The sequence below is a fragment of the Rhamphochromis sp. 'chilingali' genome (assembly GCF_963969265.1).
Source record: "Rhamphochromis sp. 'chilingali' genome assembly, chromosome: 3".
Taxonomy (NCBI): Eukaryota; Metazoa; Chordata; class Actinopteri; order Cichliformes; family Cichlidae; genus Rhamphochromis; species Rhamphochromis sp. 'chilingali'.
The window spans coordinates 4,563,803-4,580,520 of NC_137931.1; the positions used below are offsets into that span (position 1 = coordinate 4,563,803).

Consider the following 16,718-nt stretch of genomic DNA (forward strand, 5'->3'; position numbering starts at 1 on the left):
TGGAGTTTTTACCCTGACTACGTGATCTATAAAACTATGATGCTAGACATGCTATCTATAAAAGACACTGACATTTTAACTTGCCAGCATCATGTGTACTGTTAGTTTGTTTTGCACTGAAAAAAGAGAAAAATATTAACGTCCAGTAAAACTTGTAATTATGTTGTGAATGAATTGCCTGAATTCATGGCTTTTAACACCATTTAATTTCTGTTTTTTATCTGGTTTGAACGTTGAAAATCCTGCCACTTGGCTCTGTGGCCTCTGCCACCATTATGGTTTTTGCTATACTGGTCCACTTGATAGTCATATTTGATGATGATTTTACTTTATTTTGAGTCATTAGAATCAGAACGGGGGTCAGGAAAGAAGAAAAAAGATAAGCTGGGGAGAAAGTTAACAGAAGAAGAGGGAAAAATAGAGAAGAAGAGAAATAGATGGAGAGGAAGAGAGAAAACATACTGAAAATCTATTTCATCATCTGCTGAAAAACACAAGGAAAAACCAACACAGTGGGGAACCCACAGCAACAACCAATAATATGCAGTAAGTAGGCTAGTAAGTAGTAGTAAATAATAGATATTAAATGTTACTGAGCAGTAAATGGGCCCAGAGGGCCGAGACCTGAGGGCACCCCACCCGCAGCACAGGCCCAACAGAGCCAGGGGGCCGGGCCCCACCGAGCAGCCGCCCAGAGTGAGCCACTAAACACAGAGAACCACTAATGCACTGTGGGTGGGGGCACCAGCTACTGGCAGGAAGTGTGGTGGGGGGAAATAATACGTGATTATTTTTATGTGGAGTGGAATTAAACTGCCATAGAATATGCTTGTGGTGGATTTGACTCAACACAAGCGTATTGTCAAAGTGTTCTTTGGCATGCATCGAGACAGTTTCTCAGATACTGAAGTGACTTGAGCAGAGCCAGTTAAAGCCTACTGTGCTTGAGTGGGCAGCTCAAGTTTCCACGTGGAAGGTTTAGTGAGACAAAGACAGGAAGTTAAAGCTGCTGACTAATAATCTGCAGGTTCCTGATTTGAGTCTCTGTTAAGAGGATGGTGTCTCTGAGATAATTGCTTTTGTGCATCGATAAATAAACAGGGAAATAAATGAATAGAAAAAAGCATCCGAGCGGATGTGCACCGATGGTGTGCCCACTGGTCTTAAAGTGCCTTTGTGCCCCTTACCATTTATGGAGGTCCCATTTGGGCACATTGGCATGGACCTATAGTGTACATGGATATTGCTTTGTATTAGTTCTGGTATATTATACAACACAATAACATGATGCAGTGCTGCTGTGCACCATTTCTGCAAAGAGTGTGGTGCAAGCAAGGAAGATAAGATAACTCTTGCACAGTCATACCTAGTGCAATAATACAACAAAATTGGAAACTGTCCCACCATAACACAATCATTTAGATACAATATTGGACTTTGTTTACATGTAACTGCACAAATAGAATTTAGAAATGTAATTATTGACAAGAGTGAACAACCACTTATAATGTAATCTACAGCTGTGACCAAACAGCTAGATAGAGAATCAGAAGTGTTGTGTTTTCTACAAAGTTTGCTGTTTCAGTGAGAGTCATATGTCGTTTGGAGTCTTCTCTCACCCCCGTTCTCTGCGACCTGCTGGAGCGGGGGGGCTAGGAGGAGGAGTTGGCCGTCCGACTGCGGTCTGGGGTGTGGGGCCTCCCTGCTGCTGCGGAGTCGGGGCGGTCTGCCTCTCCCCACCGCAGGGAAAAGGGTAACACAATCTGGATCTGGGTGCAGTTCCCCCCTCCAGGGGCAAGGGTACCTAGACCCGGTTCGTAGAGTACGCTTGGGGAGTGTGATCGTGTGTACAGCGTCTCTTTATGTCTGTCTCCACGTTGGTTGAGTGTGGAGTAAGTGCATATGAGAGCATGAGGGTGGGATGGATGTTTGTATCTGTGTGTGCCTGTATGTCTGTGTCTATATGTCAGGTTGGGTATCAGACGCCACCTCTCTGGGGACATCTCAGGCCCTCCAAGGTTTGGAGGCCTATCTCCCCCCACCACCACTTCCCCTGCCAGTGGCGGACTCCCTCAGGTGTCGGTGCGTTGGTGGTTCTTTGTGTCTGGGGGTGGGCGTCCGGGTACACACCGGCTCACTCCTTGGCGGCCGCTTATTGGGGCTCGCTCGGGCCACTTCGGAGGTGGGGTGCCCCCGGCCTCTCGGCCTGGGGCTCGGTCACTCAGGCACAGCTGGCTGCCGGCGGAGCTCACGGGCGCGTCACTGCAACTCCCCCTGGCTTCTGCTCCGCGGCTGCTGAATGAGCCCTCATCTGGGACTCTCCTTAGCTCTTACTGGGACAGTGGCGCGGCTGCCCCTCTGTTGGTCTTCCTTGGTCTCTTGTGTTCTGGGGGCCTCTGGATGTCTGGAGTTTTGATCTCCTCCATACCTGCTTCATACCATGGAGGACGGGGCTGTGGCTCCCCACACTCCCTAGCAGATCATTACATGGAGAAACCTTTGGAATGCAAGCATGCTGATCCACACAGGTATGCACACAGGTGTACACATGGGTATTCATAGACGCGGACTACAGCTTTCTTGGCTGCTGCCTCAAAGCACATTGTGCGCTGTCTATCTTGCGTGCTGCACAATATTGTTTATTATTTAGTAACTATTGATATCTACTGCTAGCTAGTTTATTGTGAGGGTGCTGTTTTTTTTATTATGTTGCTCTTTGTTGTTTGCTTTCTCTTCTGTTTTTTTTTCTCCATACAGGTGACCCAGGTGTTTTGTTTTTTTTTTTTGTTTTTTTTTTCTCTCTTCCACCCCTTCTCACCGTCTCTTCTCCCCTTTGGTTTTCTTTCTCTCCCTCTCTTTCATTCTTTCCCCCTGTCCTATCCCACAGTCATGTCTGTCCCGTTTGTAGCAACTGAAAATAAAATAAATTCATAATTATAATAAAGGTCAATCAAATGGACCAACATGGCAAGGCCATGATGATCCACTTGGTAAAATAAATCCGCTTGGCATCTTTCTTGGCCTTAAGACAACAATTCTGATGGCTATAGATCCAAACGGGACAAAAAGAAAAAAAAAAAAAAAAAAAGTACGTGAAGCCTCTTTGCAACTGATTGCTTGCATTTTTGGGAGGGGGGCCCTCCCAGCATTACCTGTATGTTCCTGATTCCACTCAGCAGTTTATTACCTTACAGGGACTGCAGCTCAAGGCCAGTTAAAGTTACACAGACAGGTTCAAGGTATAAAAAAGGCAGGCAAACAAGAAAAATCTTCACATATTTAATTCTCATATTTAAATTGGTTTGGCCCTTCCAGTGGCTGCCGTTGGTGATATTTTATGCAGCTTTTTAAAACCTTAGCATTTGGCCTACCAGTAAGCATTCATATTCAGGTTTACTCAAACAAGGCAGAGAGAACAGTAGCGTGTGAACTCAGCAGCTATCATCAATCCCCCTGTATCAGCTGAGCTATCCAGTCTTTTCAGATCCACTGAGATATTCCAAAATATTGATACATGAAAATGAGAGATGCAGAAATGTAACAAGGCTTCACCCATCACAACTCAAAAATGCATTATTTGTACTACACCCAGCGTGAGTCTACATCCTGTGGACCTGTGACAAGCTCTACAAAATCATTTTGGTTTAAGCATTTGATTTAAGGTTTGCTGATCGTTTGGTGACACTATACCGACGCAAATGAGTTAAATCTACAGACCTGAGGCAGATTTTTAATGTAAAATGTTTATGGTAAATGAGATGGCTTTTGCTTCTGTTTTTGCACTGAAAAGCAAATTGTGACAAAATATTAATGGCTTGCCTGAAGGTTCTTCCAGTGTCTTTTTTTTATTTTCACAATTTTTACAGAGGCACAGGAGCAAGTGAAAAAGAAATGAAGAACAGCTCCCCAGAGTGCTACTAGCTCTGCAGTGTGATATTCCCACATTAAAGACAGTATTGGTTTTGCCCATTTTCATGATCAGATGATAAATTCTGAAAATTAAAAGTTTCCTGTAATAATGATCCAGTTTGATTTGCACATTATATTTCAGCTGATCCGCATAAGAATGGATTTGAGAAATTGGATGTCTCGACACGGAATCCTGTTTCCTCGGGGGAGTAAGTGATCCACAAAATCCCAGTGCATCGAGAGATAAACAGACAGAGAGGAAAAAAAGGAAACAGAGTGTGGTGTAGGGGGAAAGGAAGGAGTGTGACATAGGAGTGCATTTAAGCTCCAGTGCCTCCCATCCTGTGCGTGTGACCGTGGTGGATCTGAAAACCTCAGCTTCGCCCCACAGCAACAGAAAGGAGAGGAATGTTCTTGGGGAGACTAAATTTAGACTCAATGCCCTGTACCATCAATCCCGATTAAGCTAACTGCGTAACTGCACTCGTTGTGGGAAGAATATGGCTCAATGTTGGATCCGGGTTACATAAGTAAAAAAAAAAAAAGAGAGTCATATGTCATATCATTTCAAACAGTGGCGATCCAGAAATGTTGTACAAACGAGTAAGACTAACTATAGACTTTAGCCAAAGTTGTTAAGTTAGCTAAAGAGTTGGGATTGTGTGTAAGGCATAAATAAACCTAAAATGCAATGTTTTGGACGTTCTTTGGCACATTTCCCTACTGTAGGGGTCTCTGCAAGCATACGGGGCTCTGAGAGGGAACAAGATGACAACGAGGAATTCTACTGGAAACAGTCGATCATGTCTGTCAAAGCTGAATTCAGGGCAAACTAGGCTAAATTAGTGTTTTTAGCTAACAGCTACAGTAAGCATAAAAGTGACTGTTGGGCTATTATTTGTTAACAGGGGCGATTTTAACCCATTTTTGGGGTGCTTTGGTTCATTTTTGGGGTGCTTTGGTTCATTTTTGGGGTGCTTTGGTTCATTTTTGGGGGTGCTTTGGTTCATTTTTGGGGTGCTTTGGTTCATTTTTGGGGTGCTTCAGCACTTACTTACTTTTTTTTGACAATATTTCCTGTTTGTGTGACACACTACTAAAAATATAAAAGGCAGAACTTGGTTGAGAGGTAACATTTTAACAACAAAAGTATCCATAATATTTTTTAATATTTTGTAATAATTTATTTGTAATAATTTATTCTGTTTCAGGAGTGTTTTTATGCATCTGTATTATATTATACAAACACATTAAAAGTGAATCTCTGTCCAAAATATACACTCAGTTTACTTCTTACTCACTATGAGCATCATTCATTATTCTCCTCCAGTAATTAAGGTTAGGATATGTATTTTTTTTATTCCAATCCATTCTTCTTTGGCAGCATTTAAATAACCTTGATCAGATTTGATGGTTTTGTTACAGACTTTTCAAAAAAGTGTTTTGCTTTTCTTTCACAAATGTGGGATTAAATTGTTAAAAAGTACAAAACAGTGATGTCATGTTTTGTGACGAGGACCCAGGCACAGAGAGACTTGATGGATTTAATAATCTTTTGATTTAATAAAGAAATTTGCAGACTTGCACAGAGATGGTAAAATTATGATGACTGATAAAGGAGGCGAAGACAACATGAGGACAGGGAGGATGCAGGGACCGACAGAGACGGGGAAGAAGTCTCATTGTGACGAGTAAAGTGTATCTTGGCTGGCTGGGCAGCTCTCTGGGTGCTCAGCCCCCCGAAGCTCTGATCCTAGAATCCTCCCTGAATTGTGTTAATACAGTATGTCAAAATGAAAACATAACTGTACAGGGTGGGCCAGTTATATGGATACACCGTAATAACATGGGAATGGTTGGTGATGTTAAAGTCCTGTTTGTGGCACATTAGTATATGTGAGGGGGCAAACTCCTCAAGTTCGGTGGTGACCATGGTGGCCATTTAGAAGTCGGCCATCTGATGCCAAAAGATACCAAACAAGGCAAAGTAAATAATTTTTAAAAGTGAATGTAGAGGAAACATCAAAAGTTGTCACGGCTGGGGCAGCAGTCGTGTGGTGGAGTGAATGAGGACCAAGATGCAGACGGCGGTGGAGATGCGAGTGGAGATTTATTTACAGTGAAAATAACAAAGGTGAGGGAAGAAGTGAACATCAACCTAAACTGGGAAGAACTAACAGACAAAGCAGAAAACATGAGGGCAGCAGGGAAACACAGAGATGACACGAAGAAGGAAGAGAGACGTGGAGAAACACCGATGGACACGGAGACTTTTCACCTGTTCCTTTTGTTTGAAGTGGCCGAACTTGGCCACAGTAGGACGTGGTCTCCTGGTCGCAGCCCGCATGGGGCCGATGCGATGCACTCTATCAAAGGCGATGTTCTTCACCGTGTCCTCCAGCAGCTTCAGGTGGGTTTTGATGAAGGTTTTGCACTCTGAGCCTTCTTCATCACAAGATCCTGGAAGCACTGATCAATGTAATCTTGGAGAGCCTCTAAACTCTCCCCGTTGTTCTCCAGGGTGTTGGAGATGATTTAGACAAATATTGTTAGTTAGAAGACTATTGATAAGTGTATTTGGTAATACTGAAGCTTAAAGGAATTTGTTCAATTCTAAACTACCGTTCGCTTTAATTTTCCGCCAAAATCTCCGGCGTCTGACGTCAGTTACAACATGAGTCGCTTACCTCTGTCACTCTGAAGTCACATTGAGTTTTCCTCACTGACTGTTTTAGACAGGATTGTGGGAGCAACACAAAAAGCAGCTTCAGCTGGAAACACACAGTTTAGTGTCTTTGCTGCTCGCTTTAAGTCACAATAAACAGGAAACTCATTGCGTCTCATGTCAGAATCACTCATATACAGGACAGGAAGAGGCGGAGCTTATTTCCTGCAGGGAGCGGTTAGCAGTCTGTGTCTTTCTCATTTCTGACTCCTAAAGAGCTGAAAAACACAGGCTGTTATTGGCTGGCTGACACTGGGATTAATGTCCTTGAAGCCAGCAGTCTTTAATGTCCAGGTTCAGAACGGGCAGGTGAAAAACAGTCCTTTATGTCCTCTGATGTTCAATAAACTGTCCTGATTACTGAGGGAGCAGAGAAAGTGTCTCCATCACTCACCACAGCTGGATGCTCTGAAATCCTGGAATCCAGCTGTGGAGAGGAGCGCCGGCGGCGTGGACGCAGTTTAGTAATCAGGGAACGGGAGACAGGAGGGAAACACAGCTGGGACCAATTACACACACGAGACAGGAAACAGTAACACAGGACTGTCAAAGTAAAACAGGAAATATAACACAGAGTCCAAAGTAAGGAGACGTGGGACACAGTGAAGACACAGAAACAGAAACCAGAACTATAATCACAAAACAAACTCAGAAACATAAAGAGTGAATCAGCTGATTCAGTGTTTGTGACAAAAACATGGATCCTGGTTAATAACTTTTATTTGTTTGTTTCTGTATTATTTTGTGTATCGTTCTTATGAGCTGTTGTTTTTTCAGTGAAATATTATTTCATTGTTTTAAGCTTTTTGTTGACTTTGAAGTGCTTAAGTTGATATTTTTGAACATTTAATTTGTTCGATTATTGTCGAGTCGATAAAACTGTCAAACGCACAGCTGCTTCCAGCATGGCCGGAGGAGAGGTGGCCGAGCAGACGCACAACACACACAGCTCACAGGTTTGCATTTCTATATATTGCAGATGTTGCAGAAATTGAGAGTAAAGAACTCAGAGATCCAGCGCTGTCTCCTGCCCCTTATTTATACACCACAACACAACGACAGGCGTAACTCACACAAACGGGTAACATGAGGCTCAGATGCTTTGGACGTGTTCACATATACTGGACACAGAATGATGAAGATGGAGCTGCAGGAAGGAGGAAAAGAGGAAAAACACAGAAAAGATTCACAGATGTGGTGAAAAAGGACACGACAGCTTCTGTTTGTTAGTTTGGTTTTTCTTTATTTGGTAAAGATTCAGAAATAAAGAGAAGATCACATGTTTGAATATTATATTAACGTTCTGTAATTACAACAAGTTGTAAAATCTTTCCAGAGTGAGACAGAGACTGTGCAGAGACTGTAGAAGGACAGAGCAGCAGCAGAGCAGTCCAGATACACTGATGATCCTCTGTCAGATCCAGAGGGACACACAGGGCTGATGCTGGACTCTACATTGTGTCTGACAGTGGAGCTGTTCTCAGAGCAGTTCACTCTGCAGCACTGACAGTCATCTGCACTTCATTCCTCTGTCAGTCACTGCTGGATGAAGCTCTCCTCTCCACCTCCCAGTAACATGGCCCAGTCAGAGCGTCTCTACTAGAGATGGCACGATACCACTTTTTTATGTCCGATACCGATATTATAAATTTGGATATCTGCCGATACCGATATGAATCCAATATGGTGTTTTTTAATCAACAAAACTGTTTTTTTAAATATCTTGCTGCATTTTGTATAAGTTCATACTCAAGTTTAAAACAACAACTACACTAAAGCTATTCTGTTATACCTGTATACATAAAAAATATTTCATAGTTCAGCAATACTGATCAATCTAATAAACATAAACCTACACCATCCTCCCTATTCTGGTATTTTAAAGAGTACTTAGCGTAAATATTAAGCAACCTAACTAATAGGGTTCCAACTCCCAGCAACAACAAAAATAAATAAATAAAAAATAGGGAACCACCCCTCACGCTCCACCTCATGATGCTTAATCGACGTAATCAACCTTAATTTGATGCAGTGTGAAAAAAAATGCACAGAAATCAATTATTTTTCAAGAAATATTAAATAGATTCAACATCTTTCTTCAACAAAATTGCAGACTGCACAGATGGTACCTTCCCAAAGGAAAAAGTACTATAGCTTACTAGGGTATATATATTAGACTTAATAGTCACTATATGCAGTAATGGACTTCTATTTATTTTGCATCAAATTAAAACTTTGGGTGTCAGATAATTATTTATTAAAAGCTAGACATTTTAAATGAGAATAAGAAAGAAAAGTATGTCTTTGTGCCCCCTTTTCCCTGTTAATGCCCTATCGGCCCCCCTGGCTAAACTTTGCTAGATCCGCCCCTGCACAGTTACCAGCGTCAGCTACGTAGAAAAAGATCCTCGAGTAGAAAGTAATATTAAATACATTCTAACAATAGCTGATCAAGCTTAAACGTGCTGCTGTTGTTCAGCCGCTGGTTTGCTCTTTCTGGCGCAAAGTGGACCAAAAACAAACAAGTGAGGCGGACTCGCGACAGAAAAGCCGATCAGCTGATCATTTAAGCAGTTTCATGATTGAAGTAGCAGCGAGAGCGAGAGGCAGTCGCTCGTTAAGCTTAACGTGGGAATGCTTTACAAACATTCAGAGATGGACTTACACACTTGCTTTACTTCTCTCGGGGATAACTTTGTCGGAGATGAAATGCCGGGTTGCTAGCGAAGCTCCAAATGCTATCCAGACCACCGACAGGTCCCGCATGCCACAGCTGCTCTATCACGTGATGCATACTGCTCCCACGTGCTAACGTTCTGAGGTGAGTTACGGCGTGTTGCAAGTTTTGTGAGGTGCTTTCATGATATTTAATGGATCGGATTACATTTTTTATTTTTCTCCGATATCCGATCCAGTAATTTAGGTCAGTATCGGACCGATACCGATACGTAATATCGGATCGGTCCATCTCTAGTCTCTACACACAAGCTGCTGCTGCTTCAACCTCTCTGGATCATCAGGACACAGCTGCTCCTCTCTCAGCACACACACCGTCCTGTTTACCATCATCACCTCCACCTGCAGAGAGAAGGAGGAAGAGCAGAGGAGATAAACGAGTGTTTCCAGAGACTCTTCATCAGCTGTCAGTCAGTGATGCAGCACATCCAGTATAAAGAGCAGCAGGGACGTCAGTGCTGGGACTGTACTAGGACTCATTGTTGCTTCACTTTTTCTAATCTTTGGATTTTTATTGAAGTTGCTGAAAATGTTTTTCCCTCCTAGTTTGAGTTTGGACTTTCATTCATTAGAAGAACCTTGGTGTGTCCACTCTGAGCTCTGTAGGAACCCCAACAACAAGCCCAACAATCCAGATGGACGGTTCCAGCTGTTAACTGGAGGAATTCCATCCAAACATCTGCTCTCACTAAATTCTTCCTCACCTACAGACTGTGTTCTTCACTGCTTTAAACTTGGAAATCAATGCAGTCATTGGTCTGCGTGCTGCTTTGTTCAGAGAGCTGATTGGCTGTTGACAGTGTTTGATCAGAGCGTGTCAGCCGTTACTATGGTGACCATAAAGGTGAGAAACAGGAAGTGTTTGTGTCCAATCCTGAAGCCTGTCACCGTTCTCCTCTCACAGCTTCACTGAGAAGCTGCAGCTTTACAGGAAACACTGGATCTTTGTTTCATACTGACTGTGTTTAGTACAATACTGCTGACAGCACCACCCACTCACTCCATCACTCTACTTACACCAGAGACTCCAGTCTGTAGTCTGGACTCTTCTTAAGATCAGACAGCTGCTTCACATCTGGATCCTTCAGGTTGTTCCAGCTCAACTCCAGCACTCTCAGATGGGAGGGGTTGGACTTCAGTGCTGCTGCCAGATAATCACAGCTGATCTTTGACAAACCACAGTATTTCAATCTGTATAAAGAATGAAAGATGTAAGTTTATTAGACAAAGTGCTTGAAATCATTCAGTGTTTCATCATCTGTTCAGAGCTGAAGAAGGTTCAGAATGTAGAAGTTTAGAAAATGGAAACTCCAAACAGCTGAAGCCAACAGGAAGCAGCTTCAAACAGGAAACTGTGCAGAGTTTCAGACTATATGTCCTGATGCAGCCAGTTGGATTTTGGAGATTTGAATCTCTGTTCTGTGACTAAGTCCTTGAATCATTTCTTCCAGTTGGTCCAACAAGACAGACTAAGTATTGGACATGTGTTGTGGCTCCATCAGGGGAGCTTCTAAATGTGATGTGATGGCCCCTCTGGGTCTGTCAGGTCACAGCACTGAAGAGAGCTCAAACTGGGCACACAGTTGTTCCAGTCTGGACCAAAGACTCTATACTGGGACTGAGGGACTGCTTTGACTGCACCCACTGGGACTTTTTAAAGGCTCATGTTCTCACTTAGATCATCGATTTCTACTGACATTTCTTTCTGGGAAAAATGGGGATTACTTTGGAAACAGGAAGTATTTTCCCAATAAGCAGCCCTGGATTAGTAAATCACTCCAACATGTTCTCAGGCAGAAGAAGCTGTCTTGTTATGAGGGAGAGAAGAAAAAGATTGAGGCACAGAAACCTGTTGAAAGAGAGATAAAGCAGCTAAAATCAGGTGTAAAAGTAAAGCAGAGGATGAGCTGAATAAAGGACACTCAAGGCTGGCTTGGAAAGGAATGAAGTCAATACACATATATCCCCCCACACACACACACACATACACACACATACACACACGCGCACACTTAAAGAGTAAAAATTGGGCTGGGCTCGCATGAGCCAAGTGAGGAAACACTATAACAGGGAGCCATCTGCACCGGGAGCCGGTCACAGACCGCAGCCTCCAGGCTGGGCACACAGCAGGAGGGAGGCAAAGGAGCCCCCCAGCCAGGCTGAGAGGACACCCAGAGACCCAGCAGCCACGGTCAATCACAGCCCCGGTGCAGAGAGCGCCCTCCGAGGAAACACTGGAGATATGACGCAATACGATATACACAGGGTAAAATGATAAAATAAATAAGAACAGGATACAATATAAATATAAATATAAATGGAGTAAGAAGATTAAAAAATGAATAAGAATAAAATCAAATCCTAAAATTCTAAATCCTAAATTAATAATAGAATAACAGGATAGAATAAATAAGCATAAAATAAATAAACGCTAAGTAAAAGCTAAATTAAAAAGGTGAATGTGATGCTGAATCAGCAGAAGACTTGGACTCATTTGATTCCAGCTTTGATATCATTGATTTCAATGAAGAGCTTTGTGATTGTAGCAAAGGGCTGGTAGCTCTGAGAGTCCCACTGATGAGGTGTTTGTGTGGAAATCTCTTAGTGGGACCAAAGAGAGAAAAAGCCCTGGTCCTGATGCTGTGGGAGGGAAATGATTGAAGTGTGCTGTGAGGAACTGACTGGGAGATTTTCACACATTTTCCAGTCCTCCTTGGAACAACAGGAAGTTCCCAGCATATGGAAACAAAGGTTAAGTGTCCTATGGCACTCAGTGATGATGGTGCTGTGGCCCCACCACCTCCACCTCTTTGTAAAGGAACTAACTGTAATCTGAAGCTTCAAATGGAACTAAGACTTCCTCCACTAGGTGGCAGTGTCTGATGAGAAAGTGTTAGTGGAGCTGGCCTGGAGTCAGAAACAGGAAGATGCAGGATTTGGGCTGAAATGGGCAAAAGTGGTTAGCACTAGTGCCTTAGAGCAAGAAGGTTGTAGGTTGAAGCTTGTTGGTCAGCTGGGCCTTTCTGTGGAGGTTGGATGTTCTCCCACAGTCCAATGAAATGCTGCTTAGGTTCATTGGTGCTTCTACATTGGCTGTAGGTGTGGATGTGAGGGAGTGCTTCTCTGTCGCTCTCTGTTGGCCCTGTGATGGACTGCTCACCTGTGCAGGTGGACCACGCCTCTTGCCCTATGACAGCTAGGGCACAGGCTGCAGCCCTGTGAGCCTAAGCTGAATAAACAGTTAGCAAAAATGATCCATAGATGGCCTGAAATCCCCCAGTTAGCAGTTTGGTAGATAGCTATGACATGCTAATCCCATCCAGCAGCTGTATTCTACCTGTAAGCTGATCCCTGCTGAGCCAAAGCACTTTTTCATATACAAATTACAACCTTTAATAGAAACCTATTGGTCAGCATCTTATTAGCCTGCTGTTAGCTTCATTCCACAGAAAACTGAGAGAAACTAACAGAGTTGATAAAGAATAAAGAGAAATGTGCTGATTTAAAGCCTTTGAAGTGCTTCAGATGATCTCTGTCCACTTCTGTCCACTCATTCATTCATGTAAGCTTTCTAATGCAGCTTTGATCTTCACAGTCTGCTTGATGAAACTCATTCTAACCCTGAATGTCAGAGTGTTCCTCCTTCTCTTTCCCATCATTCATGCTGGCAGTGGAGGAGATTTGGATGTTGGACTGTGTTTTGGATGATGTGTGTATGTTTGTGTTGGACTGCTGTCTGTAAAGCAAACGCACATTTTGCTTTGGATTTCAGTGTCACACAGACTTTAAGGTGCAATGAAGAGTTTGAGAGTTTCACAGTGAATTTTCCAGTGGAGGATTTTTCTTCTTCTTTGAAGGTTTGAAATGTGAACATTGTTCTGCTGCAGTCAATGGACTAAACCAGAGAAGAAGAAAACAGACTTTACCATGAAGATCCTCAGTGTGGATCAGTATAATATCAGCCTGATGTCTGCAGTTTAGTGTCAGCACAACTTTCACATCATATTCATCTCAGCACAACTAAAACATGCTGACTGACCTCAGAGTTTCAAGTTTACATCCTGGACTCTCCAGGAAACCACACAGATGCTTCACTCCTGGATCCTGAAGGTTGTTGTTGGAGCTCAGGTCCAGCTCTCTCAGATGGGAGGGGTTGGACTTCAGTGCTGCTGCCAGATAATCACAGCTGATCTCTGACAAACCACAGCTCCTCAATCTGTATAAAGAATGAAAGATGTAAGTTTATTAGACAAAGTGCTTGAAATCATTCAGTGTTTCATCATCTGTTCAGAGCTGAAGAAGGTTCAGAATGTAGAAGTTTAGAAAATGGAAACTCCAAACAGCTGAAGCCAACAGGAAGCAGCTTCAAACAAACACAACAAGAGAAAAAACTCTGAATGTTTCACATTAAAGTCGTACATTTCTCATAAAAACAGGACAAAGACTTGAAAAAGTCGTGTTTTTCCTTCCAGGAACCACATGGCTTCACTTTTAAAGGTGAAGTGTGACAGAAATGGACATATTTGAAGTCCAACACCTTTTTCCAGTCACATTATTAAAGCAGACAAACTACAAGCTCATTTTCATTCCAACAAGTCATCTTCTGACCTGGACTAACAACACTGGTCTCTATGTGCAGCTGGCTGTGAGACCAGTGCTCAGGGAGCGTCTACAAAGTGCAACACTGAAAGAACATCACACACTCATTTGCTTCCAGCACTTTCACACAAACATCTACTGTCATTATTGTCACCAAACTCTGTGGATCCTTTATTGCAAATTCAAATGGGATCAAATGGTCAGACAAAAGAGGGTTATGAGGAAATATGATGAAATGTTGTGTATTAGCAGCAAGTTATTGAATCATTTTCCTCAGAAACCAAACAAAATGATTGACAAACATGTTTTTACAAACTCAGTGTTGGACTTGGATCAGCAGGATAAGCTGATGTTTAAAGGCATTTGAGTCTCGCTGTATGAGAGTCCAGTTCTTACTCAATATTTATGGATGATGTTCTTTCAGTGTTGCACTTTGTAGACGCTCCCTGAGCCTCACAGCCAGCTGCACATGGACCAGCTGACATTACCCAGCATTAGAGGCGGCTGTAAAAAATTCATGTTCCCATTTAAATGGTTTTAATTTGAATAAAACGATGTTGATTCATTCAATCCTGAATCGATGTTTAATATAAATGTATTTTGCCAGAATCTCAGGTTAAAGCTCACAAACTATTTCAACAAGCAGCAAACAGCTAAAACAGTAAATGAGAGCAGCTAAACACACAAAGATGGAAACACAGAGCGTGGATCGTTCACTCGACGGCACGTACACGGACACGCCGTCGGGGCTGAAAGTGGACAGCTCACAGATCCTGAAGCTGCAGGTTTCATCTGTCTCCAACCAAAACTGAGTGAAGCAGCAGCAAAAGAAGATCCAAACTCTGCTTCACGTTTGATCAATATGCTCATGAATTCTCTCTGACTTTGGCTGTTCCTGCCTGCACAGCTCTCTCTCTCTCAGTGTACTCCAAGAACAGCTTCAAACATCTGTTTCTGCATCATTCACTGTTTATTAGCCACCAGTCTGCTGTTGTGTTCAGTGCTGTCGGCCTCTGACAGTAAAGCCTCATTTCTGCTGTTCCATGGAAACTTTTTAAAATGATGACAGATTACAAACTCTCAGCTGTGTCTGGAATCAAACCTCTGTAACTTTGCTTCACTTCAGCAGCATCAGCTCATGTTCACATGTTGCTTCATGGTTTGCTTCAGTTTTTGATCGACTGCAGAATATTTTGAAGGTTATCTGCTATAAAAAGCCAGAAGAGGAAAATCTGCTTCATGTGTTTCTGTTTGATCCTCAGTGACTTTGACACAAAGGCCTCTGCTGTGATGATCACACCTCTGATCAAGTCTCACAGTGTCACAACTGATAAATGATCAGAGTTAGAATATTTCTGACTGTCTGCTGTGTGCCGTGACCTTTGACCTGCTAAAGACAGTCAGCTGTGGATTATTCATTGTTGTGTCTGATACTTAGAACTGTGAGGAAGAAGCTACACAGTTAATCAGGGTCCCCTCTCTCTGAATCAGGAAAGGTGGGCAGGCCGCGTGTGGGCCGCGGGCCATACGTTGAGTATCACTGTTTGAAATGTGAACATTGTTCTGCTGCAGTCAATGGACTAAACCAGAGAAGAAGAAAACAGACTTTACCATGAAGATCCTCAGTGTGGATCAGTATAATATCAGCCTGATGTCTGCAGTTTAGTGTCAGCACAACTTTCACATCATATTCATCTCAGCACAACTAAAACATGCTGACTGACCTCAGAGTTTCAAGTTTACATCCTGGACTCTCCAGGAAACCACACAGATGCTTCACTCCTGGATCCTGCAGCTTGTTGGTGGAGCTCAGGTCCAGCTCTCTCAGATGGGAGGGGTTGGACTTCAGTGCTGCTGCCAGATAATCACAGCTGATCTCTGACAAACCACAGCTCTGCAATCTGTATAAAGAATGAAAGATGTAAGTTTATTAGACAAAGTGCTTGAAATCATTCAGTGTTTCATCATCTGTTCAGAGCTGAAGAAGGTTCAGAATGTAGAAGTTTAGAAAATGGAAACTCCAAACAGCTGAAGCCAACAGGAAGCAGCTTCAAACAAACACAACAAGAGAAAAAACTCTGAATGTTTCACATTAAAGTCGTACATTTCTCATAAAAACAGGACAAAGACTTGAAAAAGTCGTGTTTTTCCTTCCAGGAACCACATGGCTTCACTTTTAAAGGTGAAGTGTGACAGAAATGGACATATTTGAAGTCCAACACCTTTTTCCAGTCACATTATTAAAGCAGACAAACTACAAGCTCATTTTCATTCCAACAAGTCATCTTCTGACCTGGACTAACAACACTGGTCTCTATGTGCAGCTGGCTGTGAGACCAGTGCTCAGGGAGCGTCTACAAAGTGCAACACTGAAAGAACATCACACACTCATTTGCTTCCAGCACTTTCACACAAACATCTACTGTCATTATTGTCACCAAACTCTGTGGATCCTTTATTGCAAATTCAAATGGGATCAAATGGTCAGACAAAAGAGGGTTATGAGGAAATATGATGAAATGTTGTGTATTAGCAGCAAGTTATTGAATCATTTTCCTCAGAAACCAAACAAAATGATTGACAAACATGTTTTTACAAACTCAGTGTTGGACTTGGATCAGCAGGATAAGCTGATGTTTAAAGGCATTTGAGTCTCGCTGTATGAGAGTCCAGTTCTTACTCAATATTTATGGATGATGTTCTTTCAGTGTTGCACTTTGTCGACGCTCCCTGAGCCTCACAGCCAGCT

At 42.7% G+C, this 16,718-nt stretch overlaps 1 protein-coding gene across 4 annotated transcripts in view; it reads right to left on the minus strand.

Annotated features, from left to right (window-relative positions):
- The window catches only part of LOC308394300 (NACHT, LRR and PYD domains-containing protein 12-like), a 168,294-nt gene that overhangs the window by 99,622 nt on the left and 51,954 nt on the right, over nt 1-16,718 (minus strand). Inside the window, exons 13-16 of one of the 4 annotated variants that reach the window (XM_080878556.1) lie at nt 15,694-15,870; nt 13,410-13,586; nt 10,388-10,561; nt 9,094-9,712 (exon numbers count right to left, since the gene is read on the minus strand). The exons of 2 other annotated variants lie outside the window; for them this stretch is intronic. In XM_080878556.1, the coding sequence (XP_080734682.1) occupies nt 9,703-9,712; nt 10,388-10,561; nt 13,410-13,586; nt 15,694-15,870 (538 nt within the window). In that variant the 3' untranslated portion in view covers nt 9,094-9,702. Of the gene's footprint in view, nt 1-9,093; nt 9,713-10,387; nt 10,562-13,409; nt 13,587-15,693; nt 15,871-16,718 lie in introns of those variants that run through there. One more of the 4 variants, XM_080878554.1, reaches the window with a different exon arrangement.